This window comes from Piliocolobus tephrosceles, chromosome X (genome assembly GCF_002776525.5).
Source record: "Piliocolobus tephrosceles isolate RC106 chromosome X, ASM277652v3, whole genome shotgun sequence".
Classification (NCBI taxonomy): domain Eukaryota; kingdom Metazoa; phylum Chordata; class Mammalia; order Primates; family Cercopithecidae; genus Piliocolobus; species Piliocolobus tephrosceles.
Window position 1 is genome coordinate 17,722,043 of NC_045455.1, and position 21,575 is coordinate 17,743,617.

The 21,575-nt window shown below is 43.2% G+C and overlaps 2 protein-coding genes across 3 annotated transcripts in view; one reads left to right on the forward strand and one right to left on the reverse strand.

The window, feature by feature from the left end:
- Nucleotides 1-19,366, reverse strand: part of LOC111546582 (zinc finger protein DZIP1) — a 63,491-nt gene extending 44,125 nt beyond the window's left edge. For both annotated transcript variants that reach the window (XM_023218053.2, XM_023218052.1), the window contains exons 1-7: nucleotides 19,037-19,366; nucleotides 18,258-18,355; nucleotides 17,679-17,892; nucleotides 16,639-16,889; nucleotides 15,942-16,499; nucleotides 7,948-8,035; nucleotides 4,718-4,842 (exon numbers count right to left, since the gene is read on the reverse strand). In XM_023218053.2, the coding sequence (XP_023073821.1) occupies nucleotides 4,718-4,842; nucleotides 7,948-8,035; nucleotides 15,942-16,499; nucleotides 16,639-16,674 (807 nt within the window). In that variant the 5' untranslated portion in view covers nucleotides 16,675-16,889; nucleotides 17,679-17,892; nucleotides 18,258-18,355; nucleotides 19,037-19,366. The remainder of the gene's footprint in view (nucleotides 1-4,717; nucleotides 4,843-7,947; nucleotides 8,036-15,941; nucleotides 16,500-16,638; nucleotides 16,890-17,678; nucleotides 17,893-18,257; nucleotides 18,356-19,036) is intronic.
- Nucleotides 1-21,575, forward strand: part of UGGT2 (UDP-glucose glycoprotein glucosyltransferase 2) — a 586,709-nt gene that overhangs the window by 179,197 nt on the left and 385,937 nt on the right. The gene's annotated exons all lie outside the window — the stretch shown is intronic.

Below are 21,575 nucleotides of genomic sequence, written 5' to 3' on the forward strand. Positions count from 1 at the left end.
ATATGTAAAATGTAAATATGCTTTAAAGAAAACATACATTGAGCAATAAAAGAACATTTCTTGACACCTAACAATTTGGGTAGTGTAACTCCATCCCACCCCCAGAAAATACAAATTCAGATTAATAGGAGCTAGATTCAAGGTCAGCACTTGATTTCTCAATGACCTTCAGGGTTTTTAAAATCTAAATTGAGAACTTGAACAACACTATATGCCAACTAGCCCCAACACACATATACAGAACTCTGTACCCAACAACAGCAGAATATGCATTCTTCTTCAGTGCACATGGAATATTCACCAGGAAGACCTTTTTTAGTCCATAAAGTGTTTCTCAGATTTAAAAAGATCAAAATCATGTAAAGAATCTTCTCTGATCACAATAGAATAAAGCCAGAAATCAGTAACAGAAGGGAACTGGAAAATTAGCAAATACGTGGAAATTAACAACACGCTTTTAAACAAACAATGGGTTAAAGAAAAACTCACTAGGGAAATTGGAAGATACTGTGAGGTTAATGAAAATGAAAACATAAAATACCAAAATTCATGAGATGCGGCCAAATCAGTGCTCAGAGAGAAATGTATAGCTGTAAGAGCCTACATTTAAAAAGAAGAAAGGGCCAGGTGTGATGACTATGCCTGTAATCCCAACACTTTGGGAGGCCACGGTGGGAGGATCACTTGATCTCAGGAGTTTGAGACCATCCTCGGAAACATTGTGAGACCTCATCTCTACCAAAAATTAAAAAAAAAAAAAAAGCCAGGTATTGTGGTATGTGCCTGTAACCCCAGCTACTTAGGAGGCTGTGGTAGGAGGATCACTTGGAACTGGGAGGTCAAGGCTGCATTAAGCTGTGATTGTGCCACTTACTCCAGCCTGGGCAACAGAGAGATATTCTATCTCCAAAAAACAAATATAGAAGAAGAAGAAAAATATTAAATAAATAACCTAGCTAGAAAAAGATGAGCAAACCAAACTCAAAGGCAGCAGAAAGAAAAAAATTATGAAAATTAGAGCAAAGATAAAGCAAAGAACAGAAAAGAAATAGAATAGATGAAGCCAAAATTTGGTTCTTTGCAAAGATCAACAAAACTGACAAATTTTTAGCTACCCTGACTAAGAAATGAAAGTGAGGACATGACTACCAATCTTAGAGAAATTAAAAGGATTGTAAGAGAATATAATGAACAACTGTACACCAATAAACTGGATAATCTAGATGAAATGGACAAATTCCTATATAAATTACGAGACTGACCCAAGACAAAGGAAATTTCAATAGACTTTCAATAAATAAAGAGATAGAGTTAGTAATCAACAACCTCCTAAAAAAGAAAAGTCCAAGACCAGATGGCTTTACTGGTGAATTCTACCAGCTATTTAAAGAAAATAGAATACACAAGAAACTACTAAAGTAATAAACAAATTCAGCAAAGTTGCAGAGTACAAGGTCGACATGCAAAAAGCAGTTATATTTCTACATACCAGCAAAGAACAATCCAAGAGAGAAATTAAGAAAACAATTCCATTTATAATAGCCATCCCAAAGAATAAAATACCTAGAAATAAATGTAACCTAAAAGGTGAAAGACTTGTACACTGAAAATTGTCAAACTTTGTTGTAAAAATTGAAGAACACCTAAATAAATGGAAAGACATCCCATGTTCATGGATAGGTAGATTTAATATGGTTAAAATGGCAATACTCTCCTAAGCAATCAAGAGATTCAATGTAATCCCATTTCAATAACCTTATTTGCAGAAATGGAAAAGCCAATCCTCAATTTCATATGAAACTGTAAGAGGCCACAAATAACCAAAACAATATTGAAAAAGAAAAACAAAGTTGGAAGATGCACACTTATCAATTTCAAAGTCTACTACAAAGCTACAGTAATCAAAGTTGTGTGATATTGGCATAAAGACAGATATACAGACTAGTGGAATGGAATTGAGAATCCACAGATAAACCCAAACATCTAGGGTCAACTGATTTTCAACAAGGCTGTTAAAAACATTCAATGAAAAAAGAATAGCACTGGGACAACTGGATAAACCACTTGCAAAAGTATAAAGTTGGGCCCCTCTCTCAATCTATATGCAAAAATTAACTCAAAATGGATCAGTGACCTAAATATAAGAGCTAAAGTGATGAAACTAATACAGTATATGAAGAACTCATACAGCTCAACAAAAAAGGCAAACAATTCAATTTTAAAAAATGGGCAAAGGACTTGAATAGACATTTCTCCAAATAAGACATATACAAACAGACAATAAGCATGAAGAGATGTTCAATATAATGGTTGTTAAGGAAATACAAATCAAAACTTGATGAGATACCACTTCCCACCCACCCAATAGGATGGCTTTAATTAAGAAAACAGAAAAGTATAACAAGTATTAGTGAGGATGTGGAGAAATATGAACATTACTGGTGAAAATGTAAAAAATGGTACAGCTACTGTGGAAGACAGTTTGGTGGTTCCTGAGAAAGTTAAACATAAAACTACCATATGACTCAGCAATTCCACTCCTAAGTATATAATCAAGAAAAATTAAAACATATGTCCGCATAGAAACTGCCACATGAATGTTTATAGTAGCATTATTCATTGGAGCCAAAAGGTGAAAATGAACCAAATGTCCACCAATGGATGAATGGATAAACAAATTACGTATACATACATACATACAATGGAATACTAGTCAGCAAGACAGAATGAAGTACTGATACATGTTACAACTTAGATGAACCTCAAAACATTATGCTAACTGAAAAAAGACAGACACAAAAGGTCACATATAACTTTTTTTTTTTTTCAGATAGGGTCTCATTCTGTAGCCAAATGGGGTGCAGTGGTGTGAACACAGCTCATTGCAGCCTTGACTTCCTGGACTCAAGCCATCTTCCTCCCTCCTCAGCCTCCTGAGTAGCTGGGACCACAAGCACATGCCACCACACTCAACTAATTTTTTCATTTTTTGTAGAGACAGGGTCTCACCATGTTGCACAGACTGGTCTTGAACTCCTGGACTCGAGTAATCCTCCTGTCTTGGCCTCCCAAAATACTGGGATTACAGTTGTGAGCCACTACACCTGGTCTACATATTTTTTTAAAGATATATACCAAATAGGAAAATTCATAGACATAAAGATTCGTGGTTACCAGGGGATGAGGGTAGTAAGAGTGATTATTTAACGGGTATGGGTTATTTTTCTGGGGTGTTGAGAGTTTTGAAACTAGAGAAATGGTGGTTGCACAATATTGCAAATACACTAAATGCTACTGGATGGTACACTGTAAAATGATCGCCTAAAAGAGATGTTGGTACACCCTTGTTCATAGCACCATCAGTCATAATAGTGAAGAAGTGGAAGCAACCCAAGTGTCCAACAACAGATGAACGAATAAGCAAAATGTGGTATACATACATATGCCATCAACTATTATTCAGCCTGAAAAAGGAAGGAAATGCTGACACACACTGCAACATAGATAAACCTTGAGGATATTATGAGTAAAATAAGCCCAGGATGACAAAAAGACAAATACTCTACACTTCTATTCATATGAGGTATCTAGAGCAGGCAAAATCACAGAGAGGGAAAGTAGCTGGAAGGAGGTGGGAGGAGAACACTATTGTTTAATGGGTAGTTCCAGTTTTTCAATATAAAACAGTTCTGGAGATTGGCCATATAACAATGTGAATACACTCAACACTACTGAACTGTACTAAAAAATAGTTAAAATGATAAATTTTACATTATAGGTATATTATAGTTTAAAAAGAGTGAGCCCATGTGGAAGAGAGAGGGCTCTGTCAATGATTCTGTGAAATGACTGCTGTTTTCCCTAGAAAGTCACACTTCCTGTCCCCATGGGGGTAACAAGGAAGAACTGTCACACCAACAGTGACAAGGAAATAAACGCTCTTTGATGGCCTTACTCTCTGCATTAGGTACATCAAGGTCAACCCTCTGTTGGATCAATAATGGCATACGTGGTACCCACGGTGTACCCACAGTGACCCACAGAAGTCAGAACTCAATGAATCATGGGCCTCTTTCCTCTTGGGCCCTTCATCAACCCGAGTATCTCTGAACAAGTCATTCCAAGCACCAAACGGCCTGACACATGGGAAACACAGATGAGAAAAAAGAGAAAAGGAAACAGATCGGAAGCATGAGGGAGACTCAACCCTCTGTTGGTGGCCTTGAGGATGGAGGAAGAGGGTCAGGAGCCCAGGAGTACGGGGAGCCTCACAAGGAAATTAGGAGCAGCCCTCCCTCAATGGACAGCCTGGAAGAAAGTGTAGACCTCTGGCCTACACCTGCCAGGAACTGAACTCTGCCAGCAACCAAATAAGCAAGAAATATTCTGTTCTAAAAGGCACATGGTCCTCTTGACACCTTGACTTTAGCCCAGTGAGATATGAGAAGTGTCAGACTTCTGTTTTAAGCAAAATTTTAGAAAGTTAATTGTGTGTTATATGAATTCCACCTCAATTTTCTAAAAGGCTTTTGAAAAACAGAGAAATATATTTCCAGTGATGTGTTTTGTAGTAAGATACTACTATGGCAATAAAAAATGCAATCATCTTGTCAAGTGCTACAAACTCTTAAGTATCCTCTGTTTATTAGAGTCCATGGCATAATTGAATTACATACAGTTAATTATAATTAAAATACCACAGAATTCTTCCTGGTACCTTGGAGAATCTGACCGCGCTGGCATGGTGTGCAGCCTCTAGCTCAGACCTGGTGAGCTGCAGCTCTTCCTTTAATACGACGATCTCACTCTGGAGCTTCTCAATCTGTGCATTTTTCTGATACTCTGTTGCAACAGAAAATCGTGTTAAAACACCATCTCTTACCAAATGTACCTGGAAACTTATGGGGTACAGTCCTGTTGATAACACAAAGGAAACTGTTCTCTTACTTGGGATACGATTATTTGTTTCATGCCACATAAGCCCATTTTTGCTCTTTAAAGTTTATTTGGAGCCCAGTGTATTTTGGAGCACCGAATTATTTTTTAGCAGATTCTTTCAGCCACTGTGTTGAGGTTGGATTATCCTACAGAGACACATGAGAGCCCTGTTCAGGGAGCAATAATGGTAACAAGGAATAATACAGGGTGCTTTGACCCAGTGGCACTCTGGGCTTTTCTTAGAGGTGCCTGTCTCAATCACAGAAGGCAAGCAACAGCTTCCTCTGCAGGCACCACCATACCGAAATCTCTGTGGTCACCATCCTTTAGGTGCCCGCTGAACTCTCCTGAGGACCCCATCAGTGCTAATACAAGCAGAGGACTAGGAGGACATTCAAAATGCAAACCTGGGCCATAGCCTATCAACTGGGGTAGAAGTGAGGTACTGAAAAGTTGTAAAAGGAAGCAACAAGTGAAAGGAAGAATACTTATGTACATGTACTTACATGCAGATGTACACATGACTGAATGGATGTACATGTGTCTGTGAGTGTAGACATGAAAGGTATGGAAACCAAAGTAGAAAGTCAGAATCTCAAAGATGACCTGAAGAAATAATACTCGTTTCAGAGTCTGAAACCCTCTCTGAAACGAGTATGAGTTAGAATAAGATACTGAAACAGAAGAGAAAGAAGGTCAGTTTCACACTGAAGAATGGTAAATTAAAATATTTCATCTTTCCAAAATATTGGTAAATTTTATCAATGATTCAGGACTTATTAATGAGAGTATTATGCTGTTATTTTTGTTTCTACAAAGCTTAGCTATTTCCTAAGTAATCTATTTAACTGAAATGGGCAGGAATGGAAATAGCCTAACCCACAATGGAGGGAAAGGCAGGTATTGAGTATATAAGCCAAGTACCGATGTCTAGATACTGAGAACATTTAAGATCAGAATGAGGTCGGGCACGGTGGCTCAAGCTGTAATCCCAGCCCTTTGGTAGGCCAAGGGGGATGGATCACTTGAGGCCAGGAGTTCGAGACCAGCCTGGGCAACATAGCAAAACCCCATCTCTACTGAGAAAAAAAAACAAACAAACAAAAACTAGCCAGGCGTGGTGGTGGGTGCCTGTAGTCCCAGCTACTTGGGAGGCTGAGGCAAGAGAATCATTTGAACCCAAGAGGAAGAAGTTGCAGTGAACCAAGATGGCACCACTGCACTCCAGCCTGGGCAACAGGGGGAGATTACATCTACAAAAAAATAAAAAATAAAAAAATAAAGATAAGAATTTCTGTGGGTTACTGTGGCAATCCGCAGGAAGCTTTGATCTGCCCATGGAGAAAGAGCCCTTACATTCTTTGCTTTTGAGAATACTTCAGCGGTAGAAAACCTGGCTCCTTGGTAAGCCCCAGAGTCCCCTCCCCTCTCTTGCATCTTCATTTTTCGTACCATCTGTATTGTCGGTGGTACACGCCCAAACTCATCTTAGTATCTCCCACATCAAATGAAACAAAAATTGTTCCTGGGTCTCACATTTCTGTCCAGATGAATGAAGCCTCATGTCTCTGCTTTCCTTCCCAGCGAGTGTTATTGAAACCAATGTCTGGATACAGTAGGACCACTCCCTCACGATTGTCAGCTCAGCTCAGGGGAATCAGACTTTTGTCCCCACCTGTCTACTGAAGCTGCTGTGCCAGGGTCACCGACAACCGTCTTGACAACAGCAGTCCATTGTTAGTCTTTATCTTACTCTGTACCTCAGGAGCACTTGATAGGACTGACCGCTGCCTCCTCTGTGAAATATTTTTCCCTTGGTTTCCATGGCAACACACTCCCCAGGTTTCCCTCCAGCTTTGATAGAGACTATTCCTCACTCTCTGCTGATGCTCTTTCTGAGCTCCTAGCATTGGGAAGACCTTGGGGCTGGCCTCACCGCCTTCTCTTCTCTATCTAGGTGACCTCAGCCAGAGCAGCTCTACTCCAGTGATTCCCAGATTTAAATCTCCAGACTGGGTCTCCACCTCAAGCTGTAGCCCTCCAGTACCCCCACCTGCATGTCTGTTGCACATGTGATGTAAATGCACCCATGGCAAATACAAACTCTCATCCCTCTTCCTCCTTGAAACTACCTCCCGGCCCTGGCCCTCCATCACAGGAAACATCACCACCATTCACCCAAACATGGAGGACAGAAACCCAGGGTCCTCTGTAGCTTCTGGGTTCACAGCTTATCTGTTACATCTTGACCTGCCCACCTCCCTGGGAACAAAGCTGGTCCAGGGCCCCGTCTCTCTCACCTGGGCTGCGATTGCAGCCTCCTCCCCTCACTCATCCACTGCTTCCACTGTCACTCCAACAGTCTAGTCTCTATCCACAGCTAGAAGGGTCATGCTAAGGTACACATTAATTAGATCATGCCCCTCCCCTACATAAAATCCTCCAGTGGTTCTGCCTTGGGCATATAAAACCTCCACATTCCAGCCCACACCTTCACAGCCTCCTGTGATCAGGCTCCCAGCACTCCGGCCTCACCACACACCATCTCCTCGCCTATTCTACTCCACTCCACCAGCCCTTCTGTTCCTCAAACACATCATCCTGGCACACCTCATGTCCTTACAGTCAGTGTTCCCTTGGCCTGTGACACACTTTTCCCAGACTTTCACTCCGCCTGGAGTCACTCTCTACCCCACCGTCCTGCGCTATGATCTTTTGCCACCATTTGAGAAGAATTACTCATTTATCTGTTGAATTACTCATTTATCTGTTCAAATGTGTCTCCTCAACCCCCTTTAGAATGTAAAACTCGAGAGAGAGTGAGGCTTCTCCGCTCAGCTTGTGGCTGTATCTCCAGCACCTAGTGCACTGTATGCACCACCTGAGGGCTCCATATTTACTTACTGAATTGACAGGGACTGTGATGGGAAATGCACTGGACCAGGTCTCATTGCCAAAAGAAAATGGGAGCAGGAAGAAAAGAGCTTTGAAACAGAACTCATGACTCACCAAAACGAGAATTTTCTTCAGTGTGGCGGCGTTGAATGTGACTTTGTAGAAAAGCTTGGTTCATAAAGGCCTTGTCACAAAAATGGCACTGAAAAGAAGAGAGCAACAAATTCAAGTGTCTGTAACGACTGTCGTCCCACTTAACTGCAATTAAAATTCAGGTACCTGGCCAGGCGCGGTGGCTCACACCTGTAACCCCAGCACTTTGGGAGGTCAAGGCAGACAGATCACCTGAGGTTAGGAGTTTGAGACCAGCTGGCCAACATGATGAAACCCCATCTCCACAAAAAAATGCAAAATTAGGTATAGTGGCGTGTGCCTGTAGTCCCAGTTACTAGAGAGACTGACAGGGAAGAGAATCACTTGAACCCGAGAGGCAGAGGCTGCAGTGAGCTGAGATTGCACCATTGCACTCCAGCCTGGGCAACAGAGCGAGACTCCAGAGCGAGACTCCATCTCAAAAAAAAAAAAAAAAAAAAAAAAAAAAAAAAAAAATTCAGGTACCTGAAGCACTACCTCTTGGGCGCTTTCTTGCTGAAAGATACCATCCTGGCAAGAGATGCTGAAAGCATGACTAAAAAGAGAGATATGAAACCAGGCTGGGTGAAGTGGCTCATGCATATAATCCCAGCACTTAGGAGACTGAAGGCAGTTGGGGGGTCACTTGAGCCAGGAGTTCAAGACCAGCCTGGGCAACATGGCAAGAGCACATCTCTACAAAAAGTAAAAATATAAGTAAATAAATAAAAATAAAACCAGGGCATTCCTCCCAAACTGAACACAAGACAGTGAAAACCACCTCTTGACAGATAAAGGAGTCCTGCTGCTGCTTTCTGGAGCCTCTGATGCCGCTCTTGTTAGACTGACAGCTTCTACTCTGTCAACAACAACCTGCCCCTGCCACTCCAGCCACACCAGCCTTCTTTCTGTCCTGCAGGCACGCCAATCTCAGAGCCTTTGCATTCACTGTTGCCCCTGCCTGATCTTATCCAGACTCTCCTTCCATGGCTGGCACCTTCTCCTGACATTCAGGATGTCATTCATCAAGCATCTTCCATGCTGGGGATGATGGCATGTCCTCAACAAGGTCCTCCTTCAAGATCCTCCTGCCTGTCACAGTCTCTGTCATACCACATAGTCTTACTTTCATCCTCATACATCTCACTGGCTAATATTTTCATGTTTATGTACTTCACTTGCTTATTGTCTCCAGCTCAGTCCCTCTAGGTTCTAGAACGTAGCCTTCTGAGGGCAGGGCCTCTAATTTATCTATAGCATTATCCCCAGAGCACAGCCTTAATACATGAACGAACAAAAGCTTGGAAGTATAACCTATTAAAATAAATTTTCTGAGAAAAAAAGTCAATTTCTCATATACCTCTGTTTTTCTACTTTAACACTGATTCAAATTTTAAGCAAAAATCCCATTTGTTTCATCTATATCCTTACTCCTGGATTACTCTGAAGTAAATCCTGGATATTATATATTTCATTTGTAAATATTTCAGAATGTATCTCCAAAAGGAAGATAGGACTTTAACACAAATCATAACACCATTATTCCACCTTATAAAATATAAAAATTAAATCCTTTCAAAAAAACAAATATTCAACCATTTGGATAATTTTTAATTTTTGTTAATTTGATTTTTCCCCAATACTTCACATATTGTCATAGAAAAAATACTCAGTTTGTTTTGGAATAATTATTAATAACTGGATCCAAATAAAGCCCTATCCCTATCCTGTAACTGATGGTTATGTCTCTTAACACTCTTTTAGTCTATAGGTTTCTCCTCTACCTCTTTTTTTTCCTTGCTATCCTTTTGCTGAAGAGGCTGAAGCTTGTCCTGCAGAGTTTCTCTCCATTTGGATTTTGCTGTTTTCATGCCCATTGTGTCACTGAACATGTTCTTTGGTTCACCATGCTGCCTTACTCTTAATCAGTGTAACTGCATCCAGACTTCAGGCTTTGGTTTCTAAAACTAACATTCTGTATATTTCCTTTTTTTTTTTTTTTCTTTTTTTTTTTTTTTTTTTAAGTGTCTCCCTCTGTCACCCAGGCTGGAGTACAGTGGCGCAATCATGGCTCACTGCAGCTTTAACCTCCCAAGTTCAAGAGATTCTCCTGCCACAGCCTCCTGAGTAGCTGAGATTACAGGTGCCTGTCACCACTCCCAGCTAATTTTTGTATTTATAGTAGAGATGGAGTTTCACCATGTTGGCCAGGCTGGTCACAAACTCTCAACCTCAAATGATCCACCCACCTTGGCCTCCCAAAGTGCTGGAATTACAGGCATGAGCCACGATGCCCGGTCATATTCTGGTACATTTCTTGGTATTGCATCTCAGAGAATCCTTAAAGCATCTCTTCAACCTCCTGGGCTCATGACAGCTTTGGTTCACCTATAGAACTTTAGGGACCCCTCACATTGGCTCTGATGTAAGTCATGTAGGCTCTCGGGCTGTGTACAGCACTGGAGAAAGGAAAGGAAGACGAAGCCATGCCTCCCTCTCTCCCCACCCCACCCCAGTGTTCACATATTGCCACGAGGTGTTCTAACGATCCTGTTCCTAACAGAGACAGAGACCATCCAGCCTTCAAACTGCAATATGGCCACTCTATCAGGGCAAGTAGAATGCTTCAGTAGGGCTGCCCACGTAAGTGTAAGATGAGAGAAATGCACCGTGATGATGGAGAAGATGCAAACACACCACCCTGTCAAAGGGAGGAAAGGAAAAAAGGAGGTAGGGAGGGAGGGAGGGAAAAACATGGCATGCAAAGATAAAGCTTACTGTAATATATTTTCTATTACAGTATAGATTTATATACTGTATATATATATAGAAGTTATATATAATTTATAACTTCTATAAATTAAGGAAGGAATCTAAAGATGCTCTTCACAATCTATTCACACCACAGAACATAAGAGTAGCATACATTCTCTAAAATATGATTTTTTTAAAAACCAGAATGAATTGAAAAAGAAAGATAAAATTAAAAAAAAAAAAAAGAGTTGAAACATCATTGCAGAACAAATAAATAAGAAAAAGCAAGGAATAGGGCCAGGTGCAGTGGCTCATGCCTGTAATGCCAGCACTTTGGGAGGCCAAGGTAGGGTAGATCACCTGAGATCAGGAGTTCGAGACCAGCCTGGCCAACATGGCGAAACCCTGTCTCTACTAAAAATACAGAAATCAGCCAGGCGTGGTAGCACACACCTGTGATCCCAGCCACTCGGGAGGCTGAGGCCAGAGAATTGCTTGAACCTGGGAGGCAGAAGTTGCAGTAAGACAAGATTGCGCCACTGCACCCGGGCCAGGGCCAAAAAATGAGACCTTGACTAAAAAAAAAAAAAAAAAAAAAGAAAAAGCAAGGAATAAGAGACACTGTTGAAAAGTGAATTGCTCACTAAAGGAAAGGCTGAGATAATTTACCACAGTGAATGCAGATTAGAAGGAAAGGATTAAAGCAATGAGAAAGAAACCAAAGAGTATGGAGCACTGACGGACAAAACCAATACTACATATAGGTAACTGGTTTCCCAGAAGTAGAGAAGCTAAAAATGAAAAAAAAATTAAAGACTGAATACAAGAGAGTTTCCCTGAAGTGCAGTGAAAGCTGAATCTGCAGATTAAGAGTTCACCAGATTGTAGGGAAAACTGATACAGAACACTCAACACCAAGACATACCCTAGAAAGCTACTAGGCTTCAAGCATAAAGAAAGGACTCTTCAGTCATGCAGGCAGAAAAATCAAGTCACTTACAAGAAGAAAAGCTTTAAGCCACCCTCAAACTTCTCACAGCAACATTTACTGCCAGAAGACAAAGGAATCACATCTAAAAAGTTCAGAGGGAAAGTGTAACTAAGAATATTCTTCATCCAATATGTCTTTCAAACTTGACAGAGTTGAAGAAATGCAGCACTCTTCGGCCTTCTGAGTAAGAAAAATCATTTTGACAATCTTATGAATTAAGAGATAATTCAAAATGAGAAACTCAAGAATGGAGATGTTGAGGTGAAAGGACTTTGAATGAGCACATAAATATAAAACCAATGAAAAAAAAACAAGTTAAGACATTATGGTTGAGTAAGAGAATGTGAATGTTACCAACCTGGATAGTGTAACTTTAGAAACGGGAGAGAAGCCCTGATTCTCACTGTGACTGTGTTTGCAGATGCAGACTTTAATGAGATAATTAAGATTAAGGTTACATGAGGTCATAAGGCGGGGTTGGGGAGGGTGTGAGGTGGAGAAGGGGCAAATCTTTTTAGGGTAAATATGGCACAGTGGCTCACACCTGTAGTCCCAGCTACTCGCAAGGCTGAGGCAGAAGGAACATTTGAGCCTAGGAGTTCAAGGCCAGCCTGGGCACGTAGCAAGACCCCTTCACTTTAAAAAAAGAAAAAGAGAGAGAGACATTAACGATCTCTCTCTCTCTCTCTCTCTCCAAACACAGAAAAGGCCATGTGATGAGGACACAGCAAGAAGGTGGCTGTTTACAAGCCAGGAAGACAGGCCTCACCAGGAACCCTCCCTGTTGACATCCTGATCTTGATCTTTGACTTCCAGCCTCCGGAACTGTGGGAAAATACATTTCTGTTGTTTAAACCATCTAACCTGTGTGATTTTTACGGCAGCCTTGGCAGATTAGTACAGATCTATAAGTATAATATCATTTATAGAAAATTTTCAAACTTAAAAACACTGTCTTATGAATACATATGTTCATAAAAATATTTTACACGTTCATAAACATAAATAGGAAGGATATAGTCAAACAAAGATTTCCTCTGGGAATGGAGGAAGGGAAAATTATTTCTAAGATGTTTAAAACTCTTTAAATATTTGCTATCTTGAAAATATAGCAAAATGCTACCCTGAGTTAAATCTTTTTTTTTTTTTTTTTTTTGAGCTGGAGTTTCGCTCTTGTCACCAGGCTGGAGTGCAATGGCGTGATCCCAGCTCACTGCAACCTCCACCTCCCGGGTTTAAGTGATTCTCCAGCTTCCGCCCCCCAAGTAGCTGGGATTACAGGTGCACACCACCACGCCTGGCTCATTTTTGTATTTTTAGTAGAGATGGAGTTTCACCATGTTGGCCAGGCTTGTCTTAAACTCCTGACCTCAGGTGATCTGCCCGGTATTTGTCCCAAAGTGCTGGGATTACAGGCGTGAGCCACTGCGCCTAGCCTAACCTGAGTTAAATCTAAGAGGTGGGTATATGGTGTGTCTTACATTAGTTTATACACTTTTTGTATATTTATAATATTTCAATACTAATTTTTATTTGAAAATCAATGAGGTTTTTCTTTTAAAATCTCCCATATATGGGTATTCACTACATTGTCATTTTAATTTTTCTGTGTTTTAATTTTTTTAATAAAATATTGAGGGAAAAGACCTTACACATTGCCATCACTACTCCCCTTATACACAACACACACACACACACACACACACACCCCACGGGGGAAAAAACCCATTAGGGTGCATGCATGTGTGCTTCTGTCTGTGTATCCAAGCCTCCAAGAACAGGCATCTTTAATTTTTTTTGTCTCAGCTACTCAGTTCTTATGATTTCTTAAAGCAAAGGGAATGGACACAGCGCGAAGTGGTATGAGAATGAGACCACAATTTCTCAAAGGTAAAACTGATAATGCAGTGGACCCAATCATTGTGTCAGAACAAGGTGTCCAGCCTTTGGATTTTCTGTATAAGAGAAGAAAGAAAAACTCACACGATAGCAGTCATAGGATCGTTCACATTTTGTAATAAGTCAGCTTTGGTATTTGTCATGTCACAAAACGTTTTTCCCTCATTACCAGGTATTAGCTAAAACGGTAACCACATGCCAAGCACTGCTCTAAGCACAGTCCATGCACTAAGTCATTCAACCCCCATTAACAACTGCTATATGGTAGGTACAATTAATATTCCCATTTCACAGAGTAGAAACTGAGGCACAGGGAGGTTGAGCAACTTGCCAAGGTCTGGTAGCTGAAAAAGTAGTAGGTGTCACTCATTTGATAAATTGAGTCATTACCTTTTAATTGTTACTTATCATTCACATTTGAAAATCTTCTCTTAGGCCGGGTGTGGTGGCTCACGTCTGTAATCCCAGCACTTTGGGAGGCTGAGGCAGGTGGATCACTTGAGGTCAGGAGTTCGAGACCAGCCTGGCCAACACTGTGAAACCTTGTCTCTACTAAAAATACAAACATCAGCCAGGCATGATGGTGCACACCTGTAGCCCCAGCTACTTGGGAAGCTGAGGTGGGAGAATCGCTTGAACCTGGGAGACCGAGGCTGCAGTGAACCGAGATAGCGCCCCTGCACTCCAGCCTGGGCGGCAGAGTGAGATTCCATCTCAAGAGAGAAAGAAAGAAAATCTTCTCTTATAACAGCTATTTCTATAGTAACCCCTCAAAAAGAAAAAAAAGTTTATAAACATACAATTTCTGTATGTTAGAGGTTTTAACATTTCACTAGATAGCTGCTAAAGCTGGAGTATAATAAACCTTTAAAAATGTTTAAATATAATCCATTCTATTTGTTGCACAAGAAAAAGACCATCTTAGCACTATTTGAAAATATTTACTTTTTAAGCAGCATTTATGAAATAAGCAATTAGCAACGCCCAGTGTCATTTGAAGATTATACCTCAGGGTTGTCTACCCAAGACCAAACACTAAATCCTTCTAATAATATTAACTGTTCCCTTTTGTTTGTTTGTTTGATATGGCGTCTCAATCTGTTGCCAGGCTGGAATGCAGTGGCACAATCTTGGCTTACTGCAACCTCCACCTCCTGGGTTTAAGTGATTCTCCTGTCTCAGCCTCCCAAGTAGCTGGGACTACAGGCACGTACCACTACGCCCAGCTAATTTTTGTATTTTTAGTAGACATGGGGTTTCACCATGTTGGCCAGGATGGTCTCGGGTCTCAATCTCCTGACCTCGTGATCCGCCCGCCTCAGCCTCCCAAAGTGCTGGGATTACAGGCATGAGCCACCACACCCCGCTCCTGCTGGGTCAGTTCTGAGCAATATTAACTGCACCATTTTCTCTGCCCTGCACCTAGTTCTCTCCAGCATTCATGCATTGGCTCCACTATTACTAAATCCAGTGAGGCCTTTTAAGCCATAGTTAGCCAAAAGGACTAGAAAGTAAGGGCATGACATCAATCTTGTTAATCTGTTGCTTACTTCGATATCTTTCTCAATCATTGTTTACACCTTCTGCACTTCCTCCAACTAGTCAATAAAAAAAATACATTAGTTTATGTTATACTCAAAAATTGCAATATTTATCTTGGACTCAATGTCTAACCCAAAACAGTAGAAGATTAAGACCAGAAGATAGAAATATTTTATTCTTTAAATACTGTTATGTAAGTGAATGTCCTTGTTCTTAGACAATATACACATCAAAATATTTAGGATCTGCAACTCACTGTGAAATGGTTCAAAAGTATTAACAATATGTATACAGAAATAGAGGAACTGTGGCAAATGTTAATAATGGGGGAATCTGGGTGAAGGGCATATGAAAATTCTTTACAGTCTCCTGGCAACTTTTCTGTCAGTTTGAAAATATTTTAAAATTTATAAAAATGAGAAACAGACCCTACAAATTTAAACATTCTGCATTGTTTGGGGACTGACTTCAACAGCTATTTGTATATGGTTTTTTCATGATTAGGTTGATTCAGAGGAGGAAAGTGTTTCAACAACCAGCATTTAGATAACTTCCATAAAGCACCACAGATGACATTTATTGTTTAATTATTAATCCTCTGATCGTCTGCAGAAGGTAATAAACCATGACATTTGCTGGTTAAAATTACTGTTTTTGCTTAAATAGACTGTGTCTTCTAATATACAATATAAATCTTTAAGAAGAAAGAGTGGTGATACAGGACAGGCCTATCAAATGGGAACTGAGTTGTTTACTGGATTATGAATTGTGCTCACACACAGCTGCCCACCTGGTAATAGTTGGCTTTGGCCTCGATCATCAGCTGCTGGGTGGAGATCATCTTCTTCCTGCGTTTGCACTCTTCCTTGAGCATCTTGATCTCCCCCGCCTGCTTGGTGAGCAGCTTCTTGCTCTGTTCGCAGTCGCAGTGGCTCAGGCGCAGCCGCTCCTCCAGAGTGTGCAGCTGAGAGGTGAGGAACTCTTGTGAGTGCAGCAAGTACTCGATGGTGAACTGCGCCAGACGGATGAGCTTCAGCAGCACCGGGTCCACCCCCGACTGACAGTGCGGGCACTTCTCGTCCTCCAGCTTGCAGAAGGTGATGTTCATGATGTTCTCCTGCAGGGTCAGCACGTCCACGGCCCCCGCCACCTTGTCCACGTCGATGGCACTCAGGCGCCGCCAGTCCACACTCTCCAGCCGCGGCCTGAACTGGAAGAAGGGCTGGGGCCCCGAAGCCGCGCTGGGGGTCACACAGGCCATGGAGGCCGCGCCCGCGGCGGCGGCCACAGCGACGTCGGGCCCCTCTGGGCCGCTGGTGAGCGGGTAGTAGACATGCTTCTGGAAGGGCTGCGGGGGGCACAAAGAGAGCGCGGCGGGAGGCGGGGATGGGGGGCGGGCAGGCTGGGGAGTTGGGGGGTCCGGGGAAGCCCCGGTCCTCCCCAGCCCCGCGTCCCCGTCGGGGGCGCCCCGGCCTCCCGCCTCTTACCATACTTGAAAGCCAATCCGCTGCCTCAGCTTGCATAGGAGGAGCCGGGCGTTCTCTACCCAGCCTGGGCCGCCTCCCGGGCCGCCGCCGCCACAGCCCTCAGGAGCGGGAGAAGGCCGGGTTCCTTGCTTCCGCGGCGGCGGCGGCGGCCTAAGGTCTGGGTGTCCAGGACGTTGCTATGGCAGCCCCCAGGTCCGGACCTGGAGCAAAGAGCGCGTCCGCCCGCGCGCGCTCAGCGTGCACCCAGAACCCTGCCGGACCAGAGAAGACCTCTTGGACGAGCCCAAGTGGACACAGCCGTTCACCCGAAGAGGGTACCTCCTGGGTGCCGGCTCCCCAGGGCGCCACCCTCCCTGGCCTTTGGGGCTGGACACTCCATGTCCCTAAGGCAGGCGTGGGGAGCCACATCCCTGGGAACCTTTGGTCTTAACTGCCATCCCTTGGTTATTTATTCACTGTAGCCCTGGCCTTAGGCTTTGATATTAGACATACCTAATCATTCCATCATTAATAGGAAAAAAAAAGTATCTATTCATCTTCATCTTTTACACACAATTTAGAAAACATTAAGCAATAAAAATATATATAATTAAATGTGATAGAGGAGGACTCGTTACAAAAGAGCATGAGGAAGCTTTTGGCATAACAGAAATGTTTTTCATTTTGATTGAGGTGTTGATTACCCAGCAATATACACTTGACCAAATTCACCGAATTGTATCCTTAAAATTAAGGGTGGGTTTTTATTGTATCTCAGTAAAGTTGTTTTTTAAATGAAATGTAGTTAATCATATTTGATGGCAGGCTTTCTAGATTTCTGACACCCAAGTTGCTTTTTAAATGGAATCTTTCTTTGTAGGTCAGCAGCCTAAATATAACATTTTGATAAAAAGTACAAACCAAAGAACTCCCCAAAATATGTAATACTTCACCCGCCTTTCCAAAAGGATACATTCTCAAAATGCTGAAGGTAGAAACAGATGGAGGGGGATTTTAGCCCTCGGCTTTACCAACAAGTTTTACAGGGCTATTGTATTTACCTGACAAAGTTGGATCAGGGCTGCATTCTGGGTTTTGGAGAGGCTAAAATATTCCTAGCAGCAACTTGTAGACTTCAGGCCTCTCATTTGTGCAGGTCGCCTGGGGGCCTTCAGTGGTTACTACAGAGATCAATAAGCTGAGGAAAAGCCAGACATTCCCCAATCCACCGGGGAATTCCTGCTTGGACCAGACATCAGAATTTTTTTTTCTTTCCTAACATCCAAATATGTGAACAGAAGAAAGGAAAATACAATTCAGAGTAACCGGAAGCAAAGTTGTAATATCAAATACATTTAGCACTTTCAAGATATCGTTAACTAGAAATAAACCCATGCAAAAACATCCAGGAAATAAAACACGCACTTCTTATGGTTTCAAATAAACCATACGTCCAAGTATTTTTTAATTGGCCTTTAGAAAATAAAAGAACGATTCCCTGCAATCAGGCATAAAAAGCGCTAAAGACATAATTAGTTTCAAAGTTTGATTCTGTCATTTACTTGCTGCCTGATCTAGAACAAATTGTCAGCCCTAAGACTCAGCTTCCCCCATCTGTTTAAGAGCATCAAGACACCGACCTGGCAGATCTGTAGACTCTAGGCTCCATCCACTGGGCTGCAGGATCAGCGGGAACAAGAGCTGTGGTCTCTCTTGCTCAAGTATATATCCCTAGCACCTAGCAGAGGACAGGCACGGAGAAGGCATTCAGAATTTGCTGAATAGACACGTGAATGAAGAACGATCGAATGACTTGGGCACTTAGTTAAGGAAACATCAGCTCCTGGTCCCTTATCCCTTTTATTTTTGCTGCCCCTGGCCTGTTAGAAGGATTAACCCTTGATTTGGGCCAAGGGCTTCGGAGATGAACGTGGGGGTGGCCCACGCGCCCCCGCTGAGATCTGGGCGCAGAGATCCGCGGGCCCGAGGCGCCTATCTCCGTTGGCCGCCACATTCCATCTTGGGGAGCCGTGCGGTTGGCCACCCCTTCCCCCTTGCGTGGATCTCGGTCACAAGATGGCCGGAACAGGAAAGAAGGGGGCACGCTTTCCCGTTCCCTCCCTCCCCCATCCCGGGCAGGGCCCCCAGCCTCGCGCGGCGCCTCAGGTCCCAGGCGCATGGCACCGCCGGGCAGCCGAATGGGTAGGCAAAGGCCGAGAGACGCGGGTTCTGGGGGAACCTCGGCGCCCTTCCTTGGAAGGCAAACAGGCAGTGGGGGCTCCTGCGGCTACGCCAGCTGGATCTGCAGCAGCTGGGCTCGCAGCCGGGAGAGGCAGGAGGGCCGGCTTCGCGGTTCTCGGGATTCCCCGTCCTCCACCGGCTCCTGCGGGCGTCTGGAGCATCCCCGGTCTCGGCTCACCCCAGCTGCGCGCTCCAGGGCGGGTGCTGGGCGCTGCAAGCAGGCGGGGGCGACACAGGGGACCCAGACCCCAGGGTCGCTGCTGACGCGGGCAGGGCCCGCGGAGGCCGAGGAACAGCAGACCGGAGAGAGGCGGGCCGGCTCCTTCTTGCAGGGCGCAGGATGAAACGTGTCTCGTCTGGGCAAGTTGTGGTGAGGCGGGTCGCCTGGCGCCGCCCCAGGGCCTTCCAGACTCCGGACCACTGACGACTCCGGATCCCCCACCCCCCTCCCGCCCCCTCCCCTCCGCGATCTCCCTTCGGCCTCTTCCCTCGGTGTCCCGGCTCCTCTGGCAGCTGGGCGGGACTGCGCGCGTCTAGACTGCAGCGCTAAAATGCGCTCGGCCAATCCGGCAGCTGGCGCAGACACGTGGTGCGGGGGCGCGCCCTGTTGCTGGCGCAGGATGCTCACCCTAGGAAGGCTTTTCAAAGAGAAACCAGATTCGCTCCTACCAGGTGATTGGCCTGGCCCTCAGCAAGCTAATTTCCCGGAGGAGCTTCAGGTGAATTATCTTCCAAGAAGAGATGCGTTTTAACCGCGGAAGTCTGCAGATGCGAAGGACCTTGTAAAGGCCATCTAGTGTGGCCCTGCATTTGAGTGACGTGGAAAACCGAGATTAGGGACTTTTCTCCAAAGCACTCTAGGATTTAAATCCACGTAGATTTCTGTGTCTGTTTCCGTTATGCCCATTTCAGGATGAAAGGCACAGATCTTTGTTGGTAGAAAGTTAGGCACTGCAAATTACAGGAGATGTGGGTCCGGAGTAGTGTGCTTATTTATTTAACCTAAAATTGGAACACGTGGGACAACAGTCAGTATTTTTAAGAAACAAGTAACCCAGAACGTATGTATATACCATCTGGAGAAATATGAGGACACCTTTAGCAAAACCTGTCTACTGCAGATATATATATATATATTTAAGTTAGAAAGGAGTAGTTGCAGAGCTTTTACTGGACCAACATGCCATTGTAAAAGTGCTTTTCCTTGTGCTTCTCCCTGACAGAATCAAGTCTGAACCATACTTTAGCACAAGGCTTCAAACATAGCAACAGCTAAATAGGTATTTATGTTGAATTCCTTGCTTTAGTTTTATTTGAAGCCATAAGGCCTAGGATGACCATGATGGGATTTTAAATTGGTCTAATTTTAAAATTATTTTGATAGAAAATTCAAGATCTCTATAACAATCCTCTAAGTACTATGGGGAAAGAGTTCTAGATAGAAATTTCAGACAATAGGCCGGGCGTGGTGGCTCACGCGTGTAATCCCAGCACTCTGGGAGGCCAAGGCGGGTGGATCACGAGGTCAGGAGATTGAGACCATCCTGACTAACACGGTGAAACCCCGTCTCTATTTAAAATAAAAAACATGAGCAGGGGGTGGTGGCGGGTGCCTGTAGTCCCAGCTACTCGGGAGGCTGAGGCAGGAGAATGGCCTGAACCCGGGAGGTGGAGCTTGCAGTGAGCCGGAATCGCACCACTGCACTCCAGGAAAAAAAAAAGAAAAAGAAAAAGAAAAAGGAAAGAAAAGAAAAAGAAATTTCAGACAATATGAGGTAGATAGGGACATTGCTCTGAAAAATCCGGTTTTTGTAAACTCCGTAGCTGTGTGTGTGTGTGTGTGTGTGTGATGATTGCTTAATTAATATTATTTGTTGATATGCCATTTGCGTTACATGTATTTCCCATCCCCACGATCAGTATATTACCCTACAGGTGTAGAACTGGAATAAGAAGAACCAATTGAGTTTGGCATGACTTAGCAGCCATGATGCATTCTTGATCTATGCACAAACCACTTATACCAATTGTCACATCAAACATGTTTTTTAATGATTAAGGTATCTGTCTCCTCCATCAGACTATAAGAGCCTCAAGTATTCCAGTATTTTGAGCATTTAGTAAGTCCTCAAATAAATATTTGCTTTTTGAAGACAGAAATGATCCTAAAGAATGAAATAATAATATTGGTGAACATTAATCATTTTGTACAGTAAGTAAACAAAAGCATTGTAGCTGAATTTATTTCAAATGGTTGTTTCTGCTTCTCTCATTTGAAAATAGTTATTGATATTACCTGGCTAATGTCCTTTAGTATGAAGGTGATAAATGAAGAAGGGCAGAAATCACATGTGTTGTCTGATTCAATACATTTTATTTTGCCTCATATTCCCAGTTCAGATACCTAACCTTGGTATTATATACATGGTTTAAAGAATAATAGGCCAGGTGCGGTGACTCAAACCTGTAATCCCAGCACTTTGAGAGGCCAAGGTGGGCGGATCACCTCAGATCAACAGCTTGAGACCAGCCTGGGCAACGTGGTGAAACCCCGTCTCTACTAAAAATACAAAAATTAGCCAGGCATGGTGGTGCACACCTGTAATTACAGCTACTCAGGAGGCTGAGGCAGGATAATCACTTGAATCTGGGAGGCGGAGGCTGCAGTGAGCTGAGAGCATACGACTGTACTCCAGCTTGGACAAGAGAGGGAGACT